At 42.0% G+C, this 22,323-nt stretch overlaps 1 protein-coding gene across 1 annotated transcript; it reads right to left on the bottom strand.

Annotated features, from left to right (window-relative positions):
• Positions 1 to 2,838: 2,838 nt before the first annotated feature.
• polr2m (RNA polymerase II subunit M) lies at positions 2,839 to 21,444 on the bottom strand. Its single transcript, XM_030794446.1, has 17 exons — positions 20,905 to 21,444; positions 19,292 to 19,378; positions 15,025 to 15,120; positions 14,168 to 14,344; positions 13,083 to 13,244; positions 12,638 to 12,730; positions 12,378 to 12,491; positions 11,686 to 11,838; positions 9,313 to 9,438; positions 8,583 to 8,711; positions 8,345 to 8,439; positions 7,909 to 8,014; positions 7,103 to 7,186; positions 6,666 to 6,772; positions 4,043 to 4,651; positions 3,700 to 3,907; positions 2,839 to 3,082 (listed from the first exon to the last, which is right to left on the bottom strand). The coding sequence occupies exons 1-17, from the start codon at positions 20,971 to 20,973 to the stop codon at positions 2,939 to 2,941; spliced, it is 2,559 nt and encodes an 852-aa protein (XP_030650306.1). The 5' UTR covers positions 20,974 to 21,444; the 3' UTR covers positions 2,839 to 2,938.
• Between the last annotated feature and the right edge of the window lie 879 nt (positions 21,445 to 22,323).

Genomic DNA, 22,323 nt, shown 5'->3' with positions numbered 1-22,323 from the left:
GTTACGCTCCTCTACCTCTGTGTACTCATGTATGATTCAAGGATTCAAGTTATAAAGACCCCATATATCATTTTGAATCAATAATTTCTTGGATCGGTCTAGACCAAGTATTTTTCGTTCCTCCTGAAAAGTCTTGTGGCTTCTAGACGACAATAAGCATGGGAAACACGACATAATCTGGCTGCGGAGATGTAATTAAAAATTTATCGTTTCATATTAAAGCCTCATTTCCAATTAAAGTCTTACGAGGGGAATATCCTTCTCATATCCTTCAAGAAATACCCTCTTAATTGGAGACCAAACAGGAAGAGTAAATGTTTATGAATCATTGAACCTCCGTGTTTCTATTTACTTTGTAGTGTCTTAGATTTAACCATCAAAGCTGGTGTAGTAAGACCCTACGCGCTGGTAGAATTGAAGTCCAAAGCCATAGCAGATGTTGCGATCTTGAAACAAACCTGTCTGTGGTCTCAGCTGTACACTGACACGCGTTTTTTTTTTTTTTTTTTTTTACGGGAGAGAGTCGTACCAGTTGTGTAACATCACCTCACTCACGGGCACAGATGTCAGTGTGTTATTAAAACAACGAGGTTTTTTGACCTGCGTCAATGTATGTCTTACATGCACACACATTTACTGTGAAACTAGATCTCTGGTGAGGAAGGGAGGTGAAAGCCCTTCACCATTCTTAAGGGAGAGGACACTGACATGTATACTTCATGAATGTGCCATAAATCAAAACAGTAATAAAAGAAAGGAGGAAAAACGGCCCTATGAAACCAGACGACGTATTTCAACTGTCTGAGGGAGAGAAGACGGAAAAGGAGCTGGTTTTAATTGGAAAGAAGAGATAAAAAACAATGCCCTATCTTATCCTGAAACTTCAGATGGTTGGATTATTTCATATCCTTTTTTTGCCATGAAAGAAAGGAGGAAAGACTAATGTATTGAGCGGGAAGAGAAATGGAGAGAACAAAAATGATCTCAGACTTTGCGACCTCACAGACATAACACAGACATCACAGTGTTTTAAAGCCAGTCTATACATCAACCCCTCTCAAGGTACTGCGCTCCCTAACTGGCAGGTCTTCACTCAAAACGCTTTTCGAAAATGATCGGCGGTTTTCCTCGGGATTGTTCCCCGTTCCCCTCGGTCGGGTAATTTTGGGACTTTTGCCATTTTACAGCAAATGGCTTGCAGACAACTTCAAGTACTTCTTATTAATCTGAGTCAGCACTCCATATAAACAACCTCCAAAAACAACAACATAAAGACACTTGGGCTGCAGAACGACTGCTTGCTTCCAGCTCAGTCATATCAGTCTGCGAGTGAGTGATGGAGCAGGCCAAACCTGATGAGGAAAAAAAAAGGAATCCAGCATGTAATTGGAAACAGTCTCTGTATTTATGTAAGCAAGGTGGGACTAATTAATACCAGTACAGGGAAGATCCTCTCTGGACATCACTGACATATTTATTATTGGACGTCTGGGCAGGACTGTGCTTTCTGGAGTCTGTCAGACACAGTGTTTAAAGACATAGCTGCCAGATGTGGAAGGGGTTTCTTCTCTAAGCTGCTCCCACCAATGCAGCAGCAGCAATTAGTGGAGGTTATCAAAGAGCATCGGCAACTGAGCCATTCAAACCCAGAACCGTCTCTCATAACCCCCCCCCCCCCCCCCCTCCTTTCCTCCTTCTCCATCCTACTTCAATCTTTCCCTCTCTCATAATTAAAATTCCTGAATTGTGTTAAAAGAAAAACATCTCGGGAGAACCGGAGAGAGAGAGAGAGAGAGAGAGAGAGAGAAAGGGAGAGGGAGGGAGGGAGGGAGGGAGGGAGAGAGATTTAGTGTGAGTGGTCGCTGGAGAACTTAAAGGTTATTGGCACCTCTTATCTGGATGTCAAGGCCGAGAACTGAATTTGCTGTATGTCACGTCTGTCTTCTGCCATCCCATCATGCATTGCCACTCTGAGCAGTAACATGACCTAAATGGAATCCAGATGTAGGTCTGTGATTGGTCCAATCCCTTCGAGCTTCAATATTCTGAAGGCCTCGTATATTAATCTTCTGCAGTCTGTCACAGATTTCTGCACTGATAACATCACACGTTTTAAATGATGGCTGACTCATTGTTCTAATCAAACCAAGGGGAGGGTTAACAAAACAATCGAACCCCCCATCCAAAAAAAAAAAAGAAAAAAAAAAGACCAACCTACTTTCAAGTTGTTGCTCCCCGATGACACAAGATTTAAGTGTTTCCACCTTTGCTTCTCAGAAAGAGCATTTTTTGTGACTGAACAAAGAGAGTGATTATGGAAAAGCAAAAAAAAATAGTTTCTGGGCAATTTATTATGAATAGACACCCAAAAAAAGGTATAGAAAAATATGGGTTTTCATGATGCAAAAAGTTTTTCCATTTATTTTTGCATAATTGAAAATGCGACATGCAAGTGCTTCATGAGATATTTTCAGAGCATATCAGAAAATACAACATGTTATCATCTCAACACAGGCAGTAAAACCTGTAATCTGACCTGGTATCTCATCACAGTGACAGTCAGCAAACACCAGACTGTATTTAAAAAAGAAAGGGACTCTGTGGCTATTTTCACCTCTCAGTGAACAAAATCTCTTAAAAGACATCAATGTCAAGTCAAGGACAGTTACCCAAGTCTTTAAGTCTCTTCCCTTCCTGAGCTAAGGCTGCCAATATGTCTTCTCAATTTCCACAACGAGTTTAAAAAGCTCCCTTTGTGAAGCAACTGAAGCTCTTTCTCCCTTCTCTCTCTCTCTCTCTCTTTCTCCCTTCTCTCTCTCTCTCTTTCTCCCTTCTCTCTCTCTCTCTCTCTCGGCCTAACGGAGGGCCTTGGGTCACAAGCTTGGAGCCAGTCCAGAGACATGCCTGCCAGGCAGCTACCCCTCTCCAGGCCCCAGGATTAGTCCTCATCTGAGGAGAGCTGGGCTCCATCGTCACGGACTTCCCTGTAGGCGGCCAGAGGCCCTCCCTCAGGCTGATAAGTGCCCATACTGACAGTCAATCCTTCAGCCAGCTTCTGTGCTGCCAACTTAGCCTGCAGCTCCTGAAAAGACAAAATCAAAGCACACGCTAAACACTAGAGACAGTCTCCACACACTGTGAATACAAAACACAGATTTAACACAGGATCATTACAAGCCCGCATGAAAGAAGGCACACCAGCCACAGACCTGCCATGCATTTGTAAACATTTACAGCTTGAAGCGTCTTATTCCCAAGTTTCTGCATATCTGATATACTATTATAAGAGTAACATAGCTTGTTTGAGAAGCATCATCTTTATCATTATGACTGGAAGATGGGGTAAGAATTGAGAATCCGTTCAATGCAATTTCCAAATCAGGATGTCGGCCAATTGTTTTAAAATAGCCTTATTTGTCCATAATAGCAGAAGGTTTAATCAATAAACTATGCCCTTCAAAGAAGCAGTACATAGATGCTTGTAAAATTCAGAAAGAAGAAAAGTCTCAGCTCCATGAACTAACTCCTAATTCACAAGGCTTGCACTGCTGTATCCAGATATAATAAACTGTTTTGGTACAGGGTCCGTTTTCTGATGATGGTCATAATAAGTGTGATAATAAAAAAATGAATAATTATGAGTACCTGTGTGTTATCATTAAAGACTAAACTCTGTATGCTTTGATAGTTTGAGCTCACCTGGTACTTCCTGGTCTGTTCCTTCAGCAGGAGCGCTGACTCCTCCAGTGAGAGGAGCTGGGCAGGGCTATGGTGGAGAGGAGGATGCTTAGCAGCTGTGATGTCATCGAGGTGCTTCTTGTCTCTTTGTCTCCTGGCTTCTGCCGAGAGCGGCGTTGGACTCCCAGGAGACTGGCTTGGAGAGGGGGACCCTGTTTTGGAGGGTAGTCTGGGAAATGGCAAAAACATAAGTCAGGTTTCTGGAAAACTCCTTTTGGTTGGTAAGTCAAGGATTCAACATTCAAATACTACCTAAACCTCAAAATATCAAAATGTTGAAACTCTTTCTTTTTTTTTTACTCACTGGTTAGGTTTAAATTTTGGTTTTCTTGCACCCCCTGTCAACTGAGCCTTTTCCAACACTTCCATATAGTGGGGCATCTTCTGTTGATGTTTACCCAGGAAGGGGTTGACAGGAGTAGTGTTTTTAAGAGTGTCTTTGGTTTCCTGAGTTCCTCTTGTTGATTGTTCAGTCAGTGTGACTCGTTCTAGTGCTTCTGCAAGTTCATTCTTCTTTGCACCGGCGCCGACCGATGCTGCTGTATCTGTACCAGAGGAAGCCTCCATAGCTTCAGCTCTGTCAGGCTGTAACTCAGCTGCATTTGTTGGTGCGAGAGACGTCTTTTCAACAACAACAACAACAACAGCAACATTATCATCTTCAAGTGCTGACCCTCCACCCCGTCTCTCTTTCAGGGAAGTGCTGAGAATATCTACTCTGTTGGGGCTTGCCTGCTGGTCGGGCTGACGCTGAGTCAGCGCCTGTTGGTACTTCATCTGAAATTCTGTCCTGATGGAGGACAGATCAGCTTCTTTTCTTTCCTCAGCCTCACGGGCTGCCAAGGCACGCTTGATTCTCTCTACAGAGTCAGAGATTTTTTCCCCTTTGTCTGGAAGAGTCTGAATAAATCTCCTGTCAAGATGAAAAGTTACAAGAACAAAAGTTATAGCAGACGAAAGACCCGTTTTATCATTTAAAGATGTTCAAAGTTAAATGTGGCTGTCACTGTATGTAACTGATGACAGTTAATAGTAACTCATATTTCCACTGTAAGAACAGTAACAGATGGCGGTTGGCCGACAGATATGAAGCGAAGGCGAGAAAATATTCTGGTCTGGCATTACTCAGATAAGTATGATTCACTCTAACTGTTGTTGACAAAGTAAGTTTCAGTTAGAAGCCTACAGTTCTTTGACTGATAATCCTAACGTAAATTCAGCCACAATTTTACCATTACAACCATATCACACACAAGCTTAAATATTGCGAATGAAACATATCATAAAAATGACTTAATGATGTTCAAGCTGGCAAGAAAGCGTACTCACTTGTTACGGAGTAATTTCTCTTGGCGTGAAAGTATTTCCTCCAGTTCTTCTTTACTTTTGTTACTGAGATCACCTACCTGTCCCTGTCGATCTGTCCACGACGAGGACATTTCTGCTCCTCTTCAAAAAGATCTAGGTCTATAGCGTGTACAATAACAAGCTCATAACCGTAGCCGAGTCCATAAACTCATTTGCTGGTTATCTGACAAAAGCTGCAGCAGCGCTGAAATTGTGGTCCCGCTTTCCGAAAAAAAATCATACAAGTCTCACTCACTATAGCCGGCATGTCATCCATGATGGAGGTAAACACCGGATATAGCATAGGAAGTGTTTCCTCCCCAGCAAAGAAATATGAACTATGAACCAGAAACGAGAAACATGAAATTTCCAACATGGCCGCTGAAAGCCTATTTTTTTTCCAAAGTAAAAGTCCTCATACAACTTTGCCCTGTGGATAAGAGAGAATAGAATAGAATAGAATAGAATAGAATAGAATAGAATAGAATAGAATAGAAACGAAACTCAGTTTCAGAGATGTAAATGATTTCATAATCAGATACCGTCGGGCTTTTTGATCATAATTTCTTCATTTATTACTTCCTTTTTTTTTTTTTCAGAAAAACAAAGTTGCTCACAAAGGCAACATACTGGAGTGGGAATGCCTCTCTTTGACTCAGGTTGCATGTACTCCAATTCCTGGCAGTGAAAATAAATGATATGTATTTATGCCATTGGCACATGTAGTAAGATAGTATAGAATAGCATCTTCAGGTGGAAATAACGTAATTCACACAAAAATAAACACTCTTGTCCACCAAAGATAATATTTAAGGTAATCAGGTTTGTCTTTGTAAGAAACAAAGTTTGTATCATTACTATACAATGACATTTATAATTATACAAAATAATATATTACTATGTGAGAAAATTATTCCACAGCATACATTAAGTACATTACCAGAAATACAGAATTTAAATAGAAATTTGTTTACAATGTTGAGGACTATCACATCCATAAACCATATTATTATATCTTTTGTAAACAAAAGAAAAATAGAGTGCATTATTATGCTACTGATATAAGTTATTCACAGATCGGTGGTTTATCTATACATATGTTACACAACGGGCTGCTACCAGGCAAGACAATTCATTGTCAGACTGCATTCTGTTCACTCAATTCTGATTCTTGCAGAAATTTCCATAAGTTTCATGTAAGGAGTGTAGACTGAGGAAGGATTGGATCGTGGAGAAGTAGGCGAGGTTCGCTCTGAACTGGAGCCTTCATTATCAGATTTCACTGGACTGAGTGCGGGAGGCGTCGTCTGGGTCGGACTGGTCACGGTTTCACGGGACTCTGACGCACTGGACTGGAGGAGGCTGGTGTACTGAACCGGACTGTAGCGGAGTAAACTGTTGTTAAGTCTACTCTGAGGTCGAGGGTAAGTGGGACCCTGTCTTGACTGGAGTGGGGCTGCAGCTGGCAGTTCCTCACACCTACAGAAAGAAAAACAAAATGAGAGGATACCACGAGGATTTGGGTCACACTGGTAATCCTAAATCTCTATAAGTCAACCAGGTGGTCCGGTGTTCTTTACCTTGCAGGCAGGTCACAGCCAACTCCAATGTCCCTGGTTTGGACTTTAGTCTCAGTGGCATTCTGTACAGACATAAAATACTTCAGCTTGTCTTCTAACTCATTATTCTAGGAAAGAGAGTAGAGCACAGCAGAGCAGAGCAGAGAACAGTCAGATTTGAACCCTGGGAGAGTGATGACAGATTTCAAGACAGATTTATCCAGAGAATCAATCAAAACCAGCATTTTGATCGAGCACAGTCATTGCGTGTGAAAGGCCATTGAACAACAGGTCAAAGAGACAGAAAGAGCAGCATCCAGAATGGCAGAGCGATTCACAAGGTGAGTCCACCGCAATCTTTTTCCTGCCATTCTGTGCAAAAGTCCTGCTGACGGCACACAAGGTGGCAAATGATGAAAGCCTACATTTTCACATTCTGAGTCCCTCGCTCGCCTTACCTCACATTCCACAATGGCAATTCTGTCCAGCAACTCTGAAATAAACATATCTTTCTGGGCTAACTTGGTCCTTAGTGTTTGAACCTGGGAGGGAAAAAAAAAGCCAAAAGCAAAGTTTAAAGCAATTGATTTGACTCTATACTGATGATGCTGCAAGGTACATTTGAGACTCGTGCACATGATATCTTTATCTCGTTACATCCCTCTAACTACCAGTCACCTCAATAACAGGCTGACCAAATCCAGGCCTGGAGGGCCAAAGTCCTGCTGCAGATTGCCTTCATCTCTTAATTAGAGCCTAATTGTTACCCAGGGATAGATCTAGGCACTCTTCCGTCAATTTGAACCCACAGTGATATAACTGATATGAAACCCATTAAGAATTCAGCCCTCCAGGACCTTTTTTTTTTTCATTCGCCTTGTTTGTGAAAACAAGTTAATGGAAAAAAAAAACCTTGGCTTGTTTCTCAAATAAATAAAAGAATATTTGTTCCCATTGCACTGTCTCTACTCCTAATGCACTATTAATTTTTCATGATTGTACAGCTGGTTCACCAGTATTAAATTAAAACTAACAGTGTGCCTTTGCAGTATGTATGTGACACTCATCAGCACTCATCAGAGTAAATAATGCGTGCTAAAGAATGACACTCTAAAGAGTAACAAACAATAATACAGTCTTGAAAGAATGTAATATAATTCTTAAAATGAACTCTCTGGGTAATTCTACGACGTAAAGTTTTACACTCACATATAAACCTCTGTTGGAACGAATCTTTAAGATTAGCGTGTTTGTATGGTCTCACCTCTTCTATCATACTTTTGACTTTCCTCTGCTGACAAAACACCATGTCATTCAGATGCTTAATTCTCTCTTTCAAGTCTGCAGCCTCCTCCTGAAGTCGTTCAGATCTGAGGAAAAACACAGAGCTTGAGATGAGTGCAATCCAAATGTGGCACGCTTTCAATTCAGTTCAAGCTTTTGCCTGTATTCGACACTGCACCGCTAAAATAATATTTAGCATAGGTATTATCTCAGTTTAGGCTAATGTACCTGGGCCTGCAGAGCCAAAATAAGACAATTAGGCAAGGAGGAGAAAAAAAACCCAAACAAAGTCACAGCAGTTCTATGACTCGTGAAAGAAAAAAAAAAAAAAACATAGAATGGTGAACAGCTGAATTAGACAAAAGAGGTCTCGTCCATATATACCATACTTTTCACACGTTCAGAACGCTACTCACTCCTTGCTCACTGTTTTGTTGGCATGGTCCACCTCATCCAAGCCGCGTAATCGCTGTTCGCATTCCTGTAGCTTCTGCATCAGATGGCTCTTCTCCTAGAATGTACGAAAAAGAAAACTTTTCCATTGAAGCAGTGACATAATACAACAGTATACTGTTCTGTTCTTTTTAAAACAATCTCAGAGTTTCACTGGGAGGGAAAGGTTGGAGGTGTATGCTGAAGTTGAATGGAGTCTACCTGAGCCATACAGTCCAACAGACGTTCCACTTCACTGATCCTCTGGTCCCTCTCAGCAATCTTTGCCTCAGCGATCTTAACAGACCTCTCAGCCTCCTCTAAACGTCTCAAATACTCGTCAAGTTGTGCCTTAACGAGAGACGGAACGAAGATATGAAAACGTGCACCTCAAAAAGATTTTTTGAATCCAGTTCAAGCAACGCCTTGTAAGGGCCATCCTGACCTGGTACAGTTACATCAAACACCACTAGGGGGAGAACCCGTCTCAGCAATTTCAAACTCAGAACATTTCAAATTGGGTTTTTTTTATGTGTAATACCATACTGGTTATAATGAAAGAAATATGTTTATGACTAACAAGAGTAATCGAACCAAACATGCTTCCATCGATATGGAAGTTTATCAATATAGATGAATATGCTGATGTTCAGATATTAAGTTTGGATAAATATCTTTAAGATGAAATATAAAGTATGTGCACTGGATGTTCTTTTTTCTTGGGATTGTAATGATAAAAAAAAAAACCGATGAAAAGCAAATGCTATTATCAGCTTGTGTGAGGTCTCCTCCAGGTAGTAACAGTCACCAGTTTCTCTCTGTGTGCAGCAACTTTCACAATCCTTTAACCATCGCAATCAAAACGTCATGTCGACACATCTCTGATCAGCAGTCTGGCGCATAATGTTTTCTCTCCCACTCTCAGGGCAGTGTGTGGGAATAGAGGAAGTACCTGCAGTCTTTCAATTTCCTCTCTGTGTTTCCTCTGCTGCTCCTCTAGCTGCTCCTCATACTGTCTCCTCAGAGTGGCACCGAGCTCCCTCAATGCCTGAGCTTTCGCCTCCTGTGAAGACTCCATCTAAACAACAAAGACACCAAAAACAACCATGACGTCAACAACATCGGTTTCAACAATACTCGGAAGTGCGAACCGAGCTGATACTTATCAATGTATTCAACACTACACTGATGAGCCAAAACATTATGTCCACCTGTCTAAAATGCTGTCGGTCCTCCGAGTGCCACCAGAATGGCGCCGACCCGCAGAGGCATGGACTCTGCGAGACCATGTTATCTGGTACCAAAACATTAGCAGCAGATCCTTCAAGTCCTGTGAGCTGTGAGGTGGAGCCGCCGCGGATCGGACTTGTTGGTCCTGAACATCCCACAGATGTGCAATCGGATTGAGATCTAGAGAATTTGGAGGCCTGGTCAATACCTCGAACACTTCGTCGTGTTCGTCAAACCATTCGCGAACAATGTGTGTGGTGTGGCAGGGTGCATTATCCTGCTAAAAGAGGCCACTGCCATTAAGGAATACCATTGCCACAAACAGGACTTGAAGAATCTGCTGCTAATGTTTTGGTGCCAGATACCACAGAACACCTTTAGGGGTCTCGTAGAGTCCATGTCTCGGCGGGTCAGGCACTGTTGTGTTGGCACATGGAGGACCAACAGCATATTAGGCAGGCAGTCATAATGTTTTGGCTCATCTGTGTATATTCAGATATATACACTAAGAGACTGTTGGTGAACCTATGAAAATGAAAACAACGGAATGCACACGCTCTCAATAATCTGTACAGTTTATGAGGCTGACTGAATACTGATTTTAAAAAATACAGTTTATGATGCTTTATGTAACTGATTGAGAGTGGTGAATGGCTATGATATGTAAACACATTCCATGAATCTGTCCTGTCTGGTTACATGATATCAGAGGTGTAACACATCAGAAGAGGGTCTGGGACCAATCAGCTGTGGGATTACAGAACCCAAGTGCCAATACCAAACTCAGAATGACAAGATTAACACAGTTCATCTTGAGAGACCAAGCGGAGCTTAGAGAGAGCTGGGAATACGAATCAGTAAATTTGAGCAAGGAAACTGGAATGATAACAAGCAATACTAGTTAAAATGAGCAAAAATTGCATTACAACAGAAGAATTCAATTTGTTATTGATATGATAGCTGGTGCAATACATACTTAAATATCAGATACCTGAAATATCACTGAGAATTGCAGTTTATGCATATCTGAGAATGATATCTAGTTTGTTATGATGCCAAGCTAATGTCAGTGGGGTAGTTCGCCTTGAAACAACACATCCCTCAGTCCATCAGCCACACTGTTCACTCCACACTGTTCTCTCAGAGAGCCAAAGCACTCTCTCCTTCCCATAGAAAATGTCACTCAGGACTGTGTTGTGTTGTTATCAGGTGCCTGGCATGGCTGCTGGTATCTGACCTTGGTAGTTATAGAACAGTCCTCTCTCTCTCTCTCTCTCTCTCTCTCTCTCTCTCTCTCTCTCTCTCCCTGTCTGTGTCCATAGCATTTGCTGAATATCCATATTTTACTCCTTTTCATATTTGACGGTCTTATATAAACTTTTCCTAACTGTTGCGAGCTGTGTACAATGTTATCCCTCAGCTATCTGTGGTAATTCTTCTTTGATTCCCAGAGAACTGAAACTGTTTAAAATAGAAATTATATTTGGGTGTGTCAGCAGGAACTGATTGCTTCAGTCAGATCTAAGATAGAAACAGTTTGTTAAGCACACTAACTTTGCGTGTGTGTGTGTGTGTGCGCGCCTGCGTGCATGCGTGCCTGTGTGTGTGTGTGTGTTTGCGCGTGTGTGTGTGTGTGTGCGCGCCTGCGTGCATGCGTGCCTGTGTGTGTGTGTGTGTGTGTGTGTGTGTGTGTGTGGTGGTAGCAGGAGGGGGGGTAGAATCTGTTTGTTGACATCTGTGAATGTGCATACCTTTGCTCACACACGTGACTGTGAGTCTGTGTGTATTTGTTACAGACTTGACATGACGGAATAAATAACTGAACATGGCACTGTGGTTGATTGTGTGTGTGCATGTATGCGTGTGGGTATAGAATTGTTCATTGAAATTTGTGTTTGTACGTGCATTTGGATGCGTGAGAGCGTGCATGTGTTTGCTGCAATAGATACGTATGTGTGACTATGTGTTTGCTGATATCTGCTTACACATACGTGTTCCGTGTCTGTGTGGATATGCACTCATTGTTTCATTGCAGAGTGTGTTTGTTTAGAAGTGCGTGATGTTGTGTTAAGGTGTAAGAATTTGTTGGGTGTACCTGTAATTTTAAGGTATGGTTCTCAGCCTGCACTGCCTCCAGCTGTTTCTCTCTCTCTCGTAGCCTCTGCTCAGCCTTCTCAAAGGAGACGCGTAAGTTTCTCAGCTCATCTCGAGTTCCTATGCGATTCCGACAGCTATCTATCAGGGATTTCTGTAAAAAAATATCATTCTATCACATATACAGTCACTCTCACTGACAGAGACACTTTAATATAGCATCGGGTTTCATGACTAAATAGAGCCAAGTGTGATCAATCCATTCCAATCCAGTCAATGTTAAATTAGTTGTCCCTAAAAACCACATTGCTTTAACTGTAGTGTTGTCCCTGTATAAGTATGTGCTATTACAATGTTCCACAATCTTTTAATGTGCTAATGAGTCATTTTCACACATATTGTAAATACATGACAGCTTGACATAGCTACCAACTAATTAAAATGTAACTGGTAGAATATAAATTAGCACGTAATTACACAGTTAATAAGGATGTTAATAGACAATTAGATCAATTCCAAAGTGTAGACTAATTATCTGACCGAGGAGCCCTGTCTTTCTGCATTCATGTGAAGGTTTGCTGCAGAGGTCAGTGGAAAAAATGAGAGGTGAACGGAGAGGAGTGTACTGGGGTGTTTTGTGAGGTGTTCCTCAGAGGCCAGAGTGAGTGTGTCATTGTTGTGTTGATCCTGTACCTGTAAATCGATATTAGCAGTTATGAGGGAGCTGTTCATCTGGTCGAAGCTATCCTGAGCTGACGTCCTCACCCTTACCTCGTTCTCCAAAGTCCGTCTGTGAGAGTTTGCCGCCTATGACGACACAAAGACGGCGCATTACCACGAAACGAACCGCTTTTTTTAATGAACAGGAAACAGTGTGGTTGGTAGGGAAAATAGGCCACGATAAATGACTGTGGTTTTTAAATGATCCACTTTCTTTGTTCATCCATCCTTACCTTTAAGTCTTGTGTTAACTTTTGTATTGATTGTTGCATTCCTCCAAACTGCCCATACATTCTCTCTCTGACCTTTTCCAGAGAGTCTCTCACCTGTATGACGGAAGGGCATTACGCAGAATTAGGGTTAGCACTCCACTACTTAAACATTTATGTAATATTTCATTTTAGATGTGATCATAGGTATCCACTCATCTCTCTCTATTCAGACATTAACACCCCAGATACATTAAAACATGTCTTTATGCTATCTATATTGCTACAGTAGGACCTGCCAAATACAATATTTAATGAAACAGTCTTGAGATACTGACTGTGTCCATTCATCTCTCTCCAAACACATGAAGAACATGCAGAGAGAGGCCAGTGGTCAGTTGTTCATTCTGGCCTGTCTGTCTGTCTGTCAGTGAGAACGGTAAGAGTCGGAATTTCGATCTCCACTCACCTCGCGGATGTACCTCATCTCATCTCGTATGTGATTGACGGACCATTCTCGGGCCATGAGCTCCTGCTGTCGGTCGGAGCTTGTCCTCTGCACCACCCCGTACACCACGGGCCCACGCTGCAGAGGTTCATCTCTCACCCCATTGGTCTCCGCACCGGGATGCTGAGAGAGACACGATCACACAGGTCAAATTACAGTTGGGCTTTCTCCTTTTCTCTCTCTCTCTCTCTCTCTCTCTCTCTCTCTATGAGTGGCTGTGTGTGTGTGTGTTGTGTGTGTGTGTGTGTGCGCGCATTTGTCTTTTAGACGCTGTCCTTTGAGTGTTGTTAAATGTGTGTATTCTCACTGATGTGTGAAAATACATGTATATGTCTGTGAGTGAATCTCTGTTGTGGTAGTGTGTTAATGTGTGCTTTACTGTCATGCGGTGTGTGTGTGTGTGTGTGAGTGTGTACGTGTGTGTGTGCATGTGTATAGAATACTTGTCCGAGAGTAAGTGTGTGCGCATGCGCTTGCTCAGGTATTTCCAGCAATGATGCTGAGTATTCGAAACCAGAGGTTGGGAAACAGCAACCGGGTAACGTCCACAGTGAGAGGGATCATATTTCTTCTACTCGGTCGAAAGCACAGAAACAACACACCGTCTTTGTGTTACTGCCTATCGTTCTGCTAACGTCTCCAGCTGAGAGCTTATGAAAAAATGTCTGCTCAACTTAAAGTTCTGCATTTATCAAATCAAACACAATCACATAAATACCCTGGTATAAAGCCACAAAGACACACTTATAAAGATAAGTTACCAAAATAAAAGAAACAGCAAAACAAAGTGTCTTAAAAGGGTATTAAGTCACCGTGAGCTGACAGAGCAATCCATCTTGGCACAGAAGTGCTTCAAACTCTTCCACAACAATTCCAGCATTTACAATTTTGAAGGCGCCAATCCTATAAATGTTTGAGTGGACTGAAGTCTGGAGACAGAGACAGTCACAGTACATGTTTTATGGTGTTTTCATGGTCAACAAACTAAGAATTTCTTTACAATATCACTCTCTGTGGTGTTCTGAAACTGCCTGAAATGACATTACCGTTATGGAGTATTCACGTCCCATTAAAGTTAACCCTTCATGTTGATGTCTCTCCCTCCGTGCCAGCATCACCTTAGTCTCTGTTCTGTGGGAGATATCTGCAAGTTGAGCAGTCTTTGCCCCTAGAACCGCTTCCACATGTACTGTCATCTGTGTCTCAAAATCACCAGTCCCCTCCTTTACAGATAGGAGACAAAGCACTCAGCGTCGGGCCTTGCATGGCATCGTTAAACATGATCATAAGCGTGTTGGGGTGTTAATTGCTTAATTAACTCGGGCAAAACACCTGCGTGAAATGAACACTGGATCCTTCATTTTGTTCAAGCGTTTCCTTTTTTTTTTAGCTTCATTTGACTTTGGTTTGTAAACAAAAAAAAAAAGGCATGGAAGCACGCTGCCGCAGATGCAGGTGGCATGGAAGCTCACTCATGTGTGACCTTTCTTATCAACATCACAGTTTATATTATCAAACCACAGTCACGTGACACAAAGACACTCCTTTGTCTGCTGACCCGCAGGTAGAGGAATGTTTCAGCGTGCACTTGCTCTGACTCACCGGAAAAAAAAACTGTTTTCATTTGAAAATGAAAGAGAATAAGACAGCGCCGTAGAAAAACATAATGTCTTAAAAAAAAAAAAAAAAAGCCTGATAAGCTTCGTCAAAATCACAGGACATTCCCATCACGCGTGCCATGACTTCGACTTTATTTACCGTTGACAGGTTTCCAGTATGATTAACATAATGATGCATTTCAAAACACGGTAATGTTGATTTTGTTTGCAAAACCGGTCAGTCACTATGGAGATGTGTACAAACAATCCATGCAAGTGTAATGTGTTAAGGTGATTGGTCAGACCTTGTCCTCCAGCTGAGGTGATTCTTGGCCCGCTGGTCTCTCTCGTTTTATGAGACCATTTCTCCCTTTCCAGGCTCCATTGACGACTTTCTCCTCCTGAAAAAAAAGGTAAAAATAAAAATTTTGTTAAAATTTAGACAATGCACTGAATGCAAGATAAGCAACATTATCAAAATTAACTAATGATCTTTTTTTTTATGTACGTTGATGTTTGTAGCTCATGCTGAAGTGACAGGTTCTCTGATCCTCACTCATGTAATTGATTTTACTGGTTATTTCAGCAAACAGACTTGATGGTAAAACTCCTCGGTTCGTGGAAGTCGAATTAACTCTAATGAAAGATGACACTGGCTCTCTACACACAGCTTCAGCTAAGAGAAACACAACAGAGGATGTCTCAATCTCTCTCTCTCTCTCTCTCTCTCTCTTTCCTTCTCTTTGTCTCTCTCTCTCTGTGAATAGACTGAGTAGAGTTTAATAGTAATGTAACACAGCTGTTACCATTAAACACAGGATGTAGTACTCCCCATTGTCCCTCTTGCTACATATTTGTGTCGACAGTAATGCTGTGCTTGCAAGACCACACCTATTCTCAACCACATTGAACTGCCCCACAGTCACACAGAGAGAGGAGGTGTGTGTGTGGATCTCCCAAGTAAACACCCTCACCTGAAGTCATAAGGAAGAGACTTCAAAACATATTTATGACACTGGTAAAAAGAGAAGTTTGAGGAGGAGACAAACTTCTCGTACTGACTAAACGTGCATAATGTGTGTGTATGTATGCGAGAGAGAGAGAGAGAGAGAGAGAGAGAGAGAAAGAAAGGAGAGTCACCACATCTGTAAGAGATAAGAGAAGAGAAACAAAGATGTCACTGTTTTCAGTGATATCTTCAGCTAGATATCACTTTATAAATAATCTATTACTAGCCGAACACCAAGACTGTAAAGCGTGGGACTTGAAGTTTTGCAAAGGAAAGACAAAGAGAATGAAGAAAGAGAGCTATTGTTCACCCAAATGTACACTCTGTCACACCTTTAAAGAACGTCTTGTACATATTTACAGGAGTGCCCCAACACTAGTGTTTTCAGTAACAATAGTAAAGTGACACAGACTGGCGACTGGACGCAGAGGAAAAACCTGAGGTTTAATTCACCACACAAACAAGCATTCAGCTTGACTAAAACCCCGAAGTATGCAACGTGCATTGTCTTCTTAAACTACGCGCTGGTTATGACGTAGTTATGCTATTCCAAAGAACCTAGTGATGCTATCCCAAAGAAACAACTGTCCAATAAATACACACGACACATAAAAACTTTCACAAATATTACAAAGTCAGCCTTTTTGGACTGTGTACAGTAGGAATACCACACACACATACACACACAGACACACACACACACACACACACACCATTTGAGGCACGCATTCTTATATTAAGGTTTAAAAAAAAACCCCATCTTAACAGCACAGCTTGTCCTATGTTACACATCCTTTCCTCAAGACATGTTGCTGACAAAGCCTGGCTTGTGTAACCCCTCTAATTGTTTTGAATGAGTTTTCTGGACCCTCTAAGACCTATTGTGTTAATGAAAGCGTGTTCAGGCGGAGGCGTGGTAAACTCCAGCTGGTGTTTCTGCTATTTCTTGGCCGTTCACATTCACCAGATGCATTACATCTCATCGTGGTCAGAGCCAGAGTGCCGGTCTGTCTCCCAGGGGGGATAAAGTTACCACACATACACCCTTTTTGATTCCACAGCAGGTCATTGCCTGTTCCCATTGTTCCAGTAGTAAGGGAATCTTCTCCTGTTTTAAACCTGTGATGCTTCTGCCCTTCATCCCCTTCACACACTAATCTTGTTTTGCCTGTTTGTCTTCCCTCGTTTCCGTCACAAAGTCACATTGTTGCTCGCTGCCCTCATTTTGTCCCTAGATGAGTACGTCTGACAGGAAATTGCAGGTTATATTCAACATTACAATCAAAAAGAGACTCAACCACAGCCTAACTTATCATCACTTTTGCATTTTCATGCGAGACGTGAACACTCTTTGCTGAAGGATATCTGGGTATCGTCACGTGTATTTCTGACCGCTGCGTATATTAATGTCCTTATGTTAAAACCTAAACCAACCCTGACAGGGCCCAGTCTTGAGAAACTTTCCCAATCGGTTATTCACATACAAAGGACATTTAGCTAAGCACGCTCGAGGCGAAAGACGAGACGAGACAAAAAGCAGACAACAACACACATCTCAGTTCACGCAAACACACTTATACTTAGTTCAGACCTGTGGAGCTAAACTAACCACAAGCAAGAAGCTTTGACTGAACAGGAGCTTATTCTCTAAATGGTCGCCAAATGTTGTCACAGAGTACGGACTCCTTTTATTGGTCAGAGACAGGTAATATAATTTAATCCTATGTCTGCTATTTGAGTTTTTTGTTTCACTCCTCTCTCTCACGCAGTTCCCATTTACCCAACAGACGTGGACAACATACAGCAGACTAAGCAACGTGCCGGTTTTTATCAGCCAAACTTTGTTGGGTAATATGGTGAGTGCTTAGGCTCAGAAACAACACACCCTCTTCAGGCCAAGGTACAAGAGCACACACACACACACACACACATACACACGCACGCACACACTACTTTCCTCATGATCTGTCTTCCTCCAGAGGCAAAAGTACCTTTGCTAAGTGCTGTCAGAGTCGCAGAGTCATTCTCTGCACATTAAAAGGCAAAAATGCAACGTCTTTGAAACAAACAGACATAAAAACCTGAGCTGCCTTTGGCAAACGACAAGATTCAAGAGCTAAAACATTTTCCTAGGGTTTTCCCCCCCACATCTGATAAGAGAGAAACATGACAGTACATCAAACCCAGCATGATTCCAACATCCAAACATTCTTTTGGCGTATGCCAGAAAAAACAGCCCTACAGCTGGAACGGGACAGAGAGCTCATCACAGATAGTGCTCGGCGCTTTGACGTGGCAGTGGGCTGCAACATTTCGGCTGTTTGAGTTGGCCGATATCAGTCACGGTTCATGGTCCAGTGCTGGTTATGTAAGGAGACTCTCCAGTGCAGTTCAAGTGATAGGCTAAAGGGAAAGGGCTGGGGAGCGAGTCTCTACCCGTACTTTATCTCCCTTTAGGCCTAATGCAATACAGCCTCACCGGCCCACTCAGACCCAATTTGGTCTCTGTCTCTGTCTGTATGTGTGGGTGTGTGTGTGTGTGTGTGTGTGTGTGTGAGAGAGAGAGAGAGAGAGAGAGTAAGAGAGAGATAGAGAGAGGGGGAGAGAGAGACTGATCACACACACACACACACACACACACACACACACTATTGGCGCCAAGAGCAGTATGTTTCTGAGACAGCATGATCATTCATTTCTGCATTTCTATCACTATTATGAGTATCTACTGATCCTCATTTGCATAATTTTTGAATCTGTTTCTGGATAAGTTCAAGTCTGATGCTCACTGTTACTATTTCATTATCACGGTCCGGTTCCTATCAATGCTTTTATTTGTGCAAATAAGGTGTATTACTGGTTTTTTGGGGGTTTTTTAGGAATAATAAATTCACAAAAGTTTTGGAATATGTTCTTTGAGATACTCATGTTTTGGTATTTTTCTTTCATTTAAATATTCCAGCTTCATTTTTGTGTTGCTGAATGAACTTGAGCATAACTCATCTCTCTATTTTGTTAAAATGGATAAACAACACATAGATCACTGCATGCCACTCTAACACTCAGTAGCCTGCTCTTATCCAGAGGGGGTGGTTAGAGAGAGAAAGAGAACAAGAAAGAGAGAGCAAGAGAAAGAGAGAGAGAGAGAGGGGGAAAGAGTTTGTGTGTGTGTGTGTGTATGTGTGTGTGAGAGAGAGAGGGAGAGAGAGGAGAGAGAGAGAGAGAGAGAGAGAGAGAGAGAGAGAGAGAGAAAGAAAGAATTTGCGTGTGTGTAAGTGTATGTGTTTGTGTGTGCATGTGAGGGGGGAGTGAGAAAGAGAGAGAGAAAGAGTGAGTGAGAGAGAGAGAGAGAGAGAGAGTGAGTGTTTGGACAAAAGGACATTGTTGCTGAGAAAGTCGTTGAAGTTTGTGTTTAGTAGATGGTGGGAGGGATGCAGGTTGTGTGGGTTAGGGGAAAGACAAAATGGAGGGTAAGGAGATGGGAGTGAAGGTCAGCAGTATCTGGCCCTTGAGCGGAAAGACATAACCAGAGCTGAGAAGGCATTTGAATAAAAATGACTTACTTTGTGTGGGTTGCTATTTCTGGGCTCAATTGAAGTTGTGGAGCTCTCTTCTGGATGCAGAGTTAGTCTGAGACGCTGGATTCTCCTCTGGATAACACACACACACACACACACACACACACACATACAGGGAGAGACAGACCCAAACAGTTAGCAAAGATAGACAAAGACAAACAGAAACAGGTACCTGCATAATCTTTTTCATCTGTTTCAAATCTGTTTCAATGAAACCAAAACTAGAGGTGTAAAATTTCATCTGAATGTTTCAAAAGTGTAAATGAAAGTCACAAAATTCAATATATAAACCACAAACCACTCAGGGGTCTGCTTTTCATCGTATCATTAACCCATGCTCTCAGTTATTAAAAAACAACACAAAAAGACCTTCATCAAAGAGTTGAGTCATGACATTTGGAGATAAAACACAATACTATAATATTTACTATTGCTAGACTAAATGCTACGATTCACATGAGAACCAAAAAATGAAGTGTTTGTTGCCGGATTCTCTCTGTGTTGATACGCCTTTCATTAAAAGTATTTTACTATACCTTACCATGCCTTTACCATAGTACAGTATTAAACCCTGTTTGATGGTGAGTCAGAGAGACTGTTCACGTGAGCGTACACCAGTGACCAAATACAACACCCTACTGTCATTGTTTCTAATCTTTGTCAGAATGACAGCGCTCAAACAGAGGTTATGCAAACACTATTCAGTGCATGCATCAAAGAATGTATATTTGTTTAAAGTAAAATGCAGTGTAAATACATTTTGATTCTGCATTGAGTTAATGAAAAAAAAAAAAAAAGCTCTTGGCATAAACCCCAAACAGTCTCTCCAAGTACCCCTAAACACTTCAGTTCTGATACATGTTACTAACTCTCTGTGCAAACTTCTCTGGAAATTTACCTCCTAAAAATACACAAGCTTTATGGGAATTTGTTCTGTTCACTGCTGTAATTATGGAAAGTGTGTTATTCACTGAGCTTTCTGATTACTTTGATGTGTGCTAATTATAACTCAAGGGTGTTAGATCATTAGCAGGGAGACGGCCTGTCTCTTATTTATCTATTTATTTATTTTTTGACAGTGGTTTTAATTTGATGGACGGTTCAACATCAGGACCTGATAAAATAAACATGACAGACCAGCCTGCCTCCAAGATACCCAGGTCTTATTACACCCCGTTCTCACACAAACACATCCCACTGAAAACCTGCGAGACTCCAACAGCAAGAGACACATCGGCCGTAACGTGGACAAGTCATTAAAACTTAGCCTAGAGCTCATTCAGAAAAAAAAAAAACAAAGTGAGAGAATAACAAAAGGGGGACCAAAAAAAAAAACCAAAACAAAACAGCAAGACAACAAGGACAACAGACAAGTCAACAAACTGCCCACTACAGTCACAGGCCAAGGAATGGGTGTGTTCGCACTGACAGGAAAGCAACAGAGACAGTGAGAGAGACAGAGAGAGAGAGCGAGAGAGAGAGAGAGAGAGAGAGAGTGGGGGGGGGTCGGGGGGGGGGGGGGGGACTGGACTCTGTCCTTGGGACAGGCACTCCACCCTGTTGTACTCCACCCTGTTATAATCCCCTGAGTCGCTTACCTCACTGTGAGCGTCCGACGTTGGGTTTGCGGTCGTGATCACAGAACCAGTGGCACCGTGTCTCCTCATCGCTCCCCTGTTTCTGCCCCTGCTCTCGCCGTCCACCTCGCAAACACAGTGCTGCCAGCACCTGCTCCCTGCTCCGGGCTACAAAAAGCAGCCAAACACAGAACGAGGGAGGGAGGAAGGGTAAGAAAGGAAGGACGTACAAAAAAAAAACAAAAAAAAAAAGTTCCACTCTCTCCACAGCTCAGTGTTAGAATTCCTTCCCCTGGAGCTGATAAAGCAAAAAGAGAGAGAGAGAGAGAGAGAGAGTGCAAAAACAAGGCCTGCTATTCCTGAGTGCACTGTGAGAGAGAGAGAGGGAGTAAGAGAGAGAGAGAGAGACGCTTAGTCCACTATTCAGCTCTAGAGTACTGAGAGAAGTCCTCAACCCTGGGTGATAGTACTCCGGTCAGGCTCCTCCTGACAGAGAGAGAGAGCGAGAGAGAGAGAGAGAGCGTGTGAGCGCTGTCAGTCGCTCAGCAACAGTGAGAGCTGCTTCTGTGGACCAGGTTTCCAATCAATCACTATACCTGTCCTTCCACATTTTTACCGTTCCTCTCTCTCTCTCTCTCTCTCTCTCTCTCTCTCCTACGTGCAACCTGTTGAGCACTTTCACTGGGCTGAGCGTCGCTGGGTGGGGCTGTGCCCCACCTGTGCAGAGAGAGGGTGGAGAATGCAGGAATATTCTCATTCAGTATTACCACATTACACATTATGCCTTGATCAATTCACCACATGCAAGCCAAACCAGCAACCACAAAGTAGTTCCTACTCTGGTTATTTCTGACATTACCAAATTTGTTTCAGGCCACCGTCAGGTTTCAGGCTTCCTAAACCAATTTGATCTAACTGTTGGTAGGCTCTTTTCAATATGGCATTAAATATTCAGTTGCGTAATTACATTGTGTTTACACAGAACAGTTCAGAGGTTCTGAGAACTTTATTCAGCCATATTGACATTTCTACAGAGGTGAAACTTCTGGAAATGTGAAACAGTATTTTTTTTTTTCTTTTTCTATGTTTAAGAGTAGATTGAGGAAAACAGCCTGAGAATTTAGAGAACAACAGTATAACTTTATATTTCGAAATAATATCTAAAAATTGTGAAGTGATAAACATACAGAATTTGTATTGAATTTCAAAACAGAATTTCTGTTCAAATTCAAGTTCACGTGGCCAAATTCATCTAATTGACAACACAAGTTCGATATAAATTTGATCTGATCGACAAATCGTATGATTTTGTTGACCATGGAGAGAGAGATCATTTGAATGGAGAATGTCAATCATTAACCAAAACTTCAAACAAACTGTTTCGTATTCTTAGCAATCATTAACCCTACACCCATGTTACTATTCCCTAGATAACTCCTT

Source organism: Chanos chanos, chromosome 2 (assembly GCF_902362185.1).
Source record: "Chanos chanos chromosome 2, fChaCha1.1, whole genome shotgun sequence".
Classification (NCBI taxonomy): Eukaryota; Metazoa; Chordata; class Actinopteri; order Gonorynchiformes; family Chanidae; genus Chanos; species Chanos chanos.
Note: the sequence above shows the minus strand (reverse complement) of the source record. Positions and strands in the feature narration are given on the sequence as shown.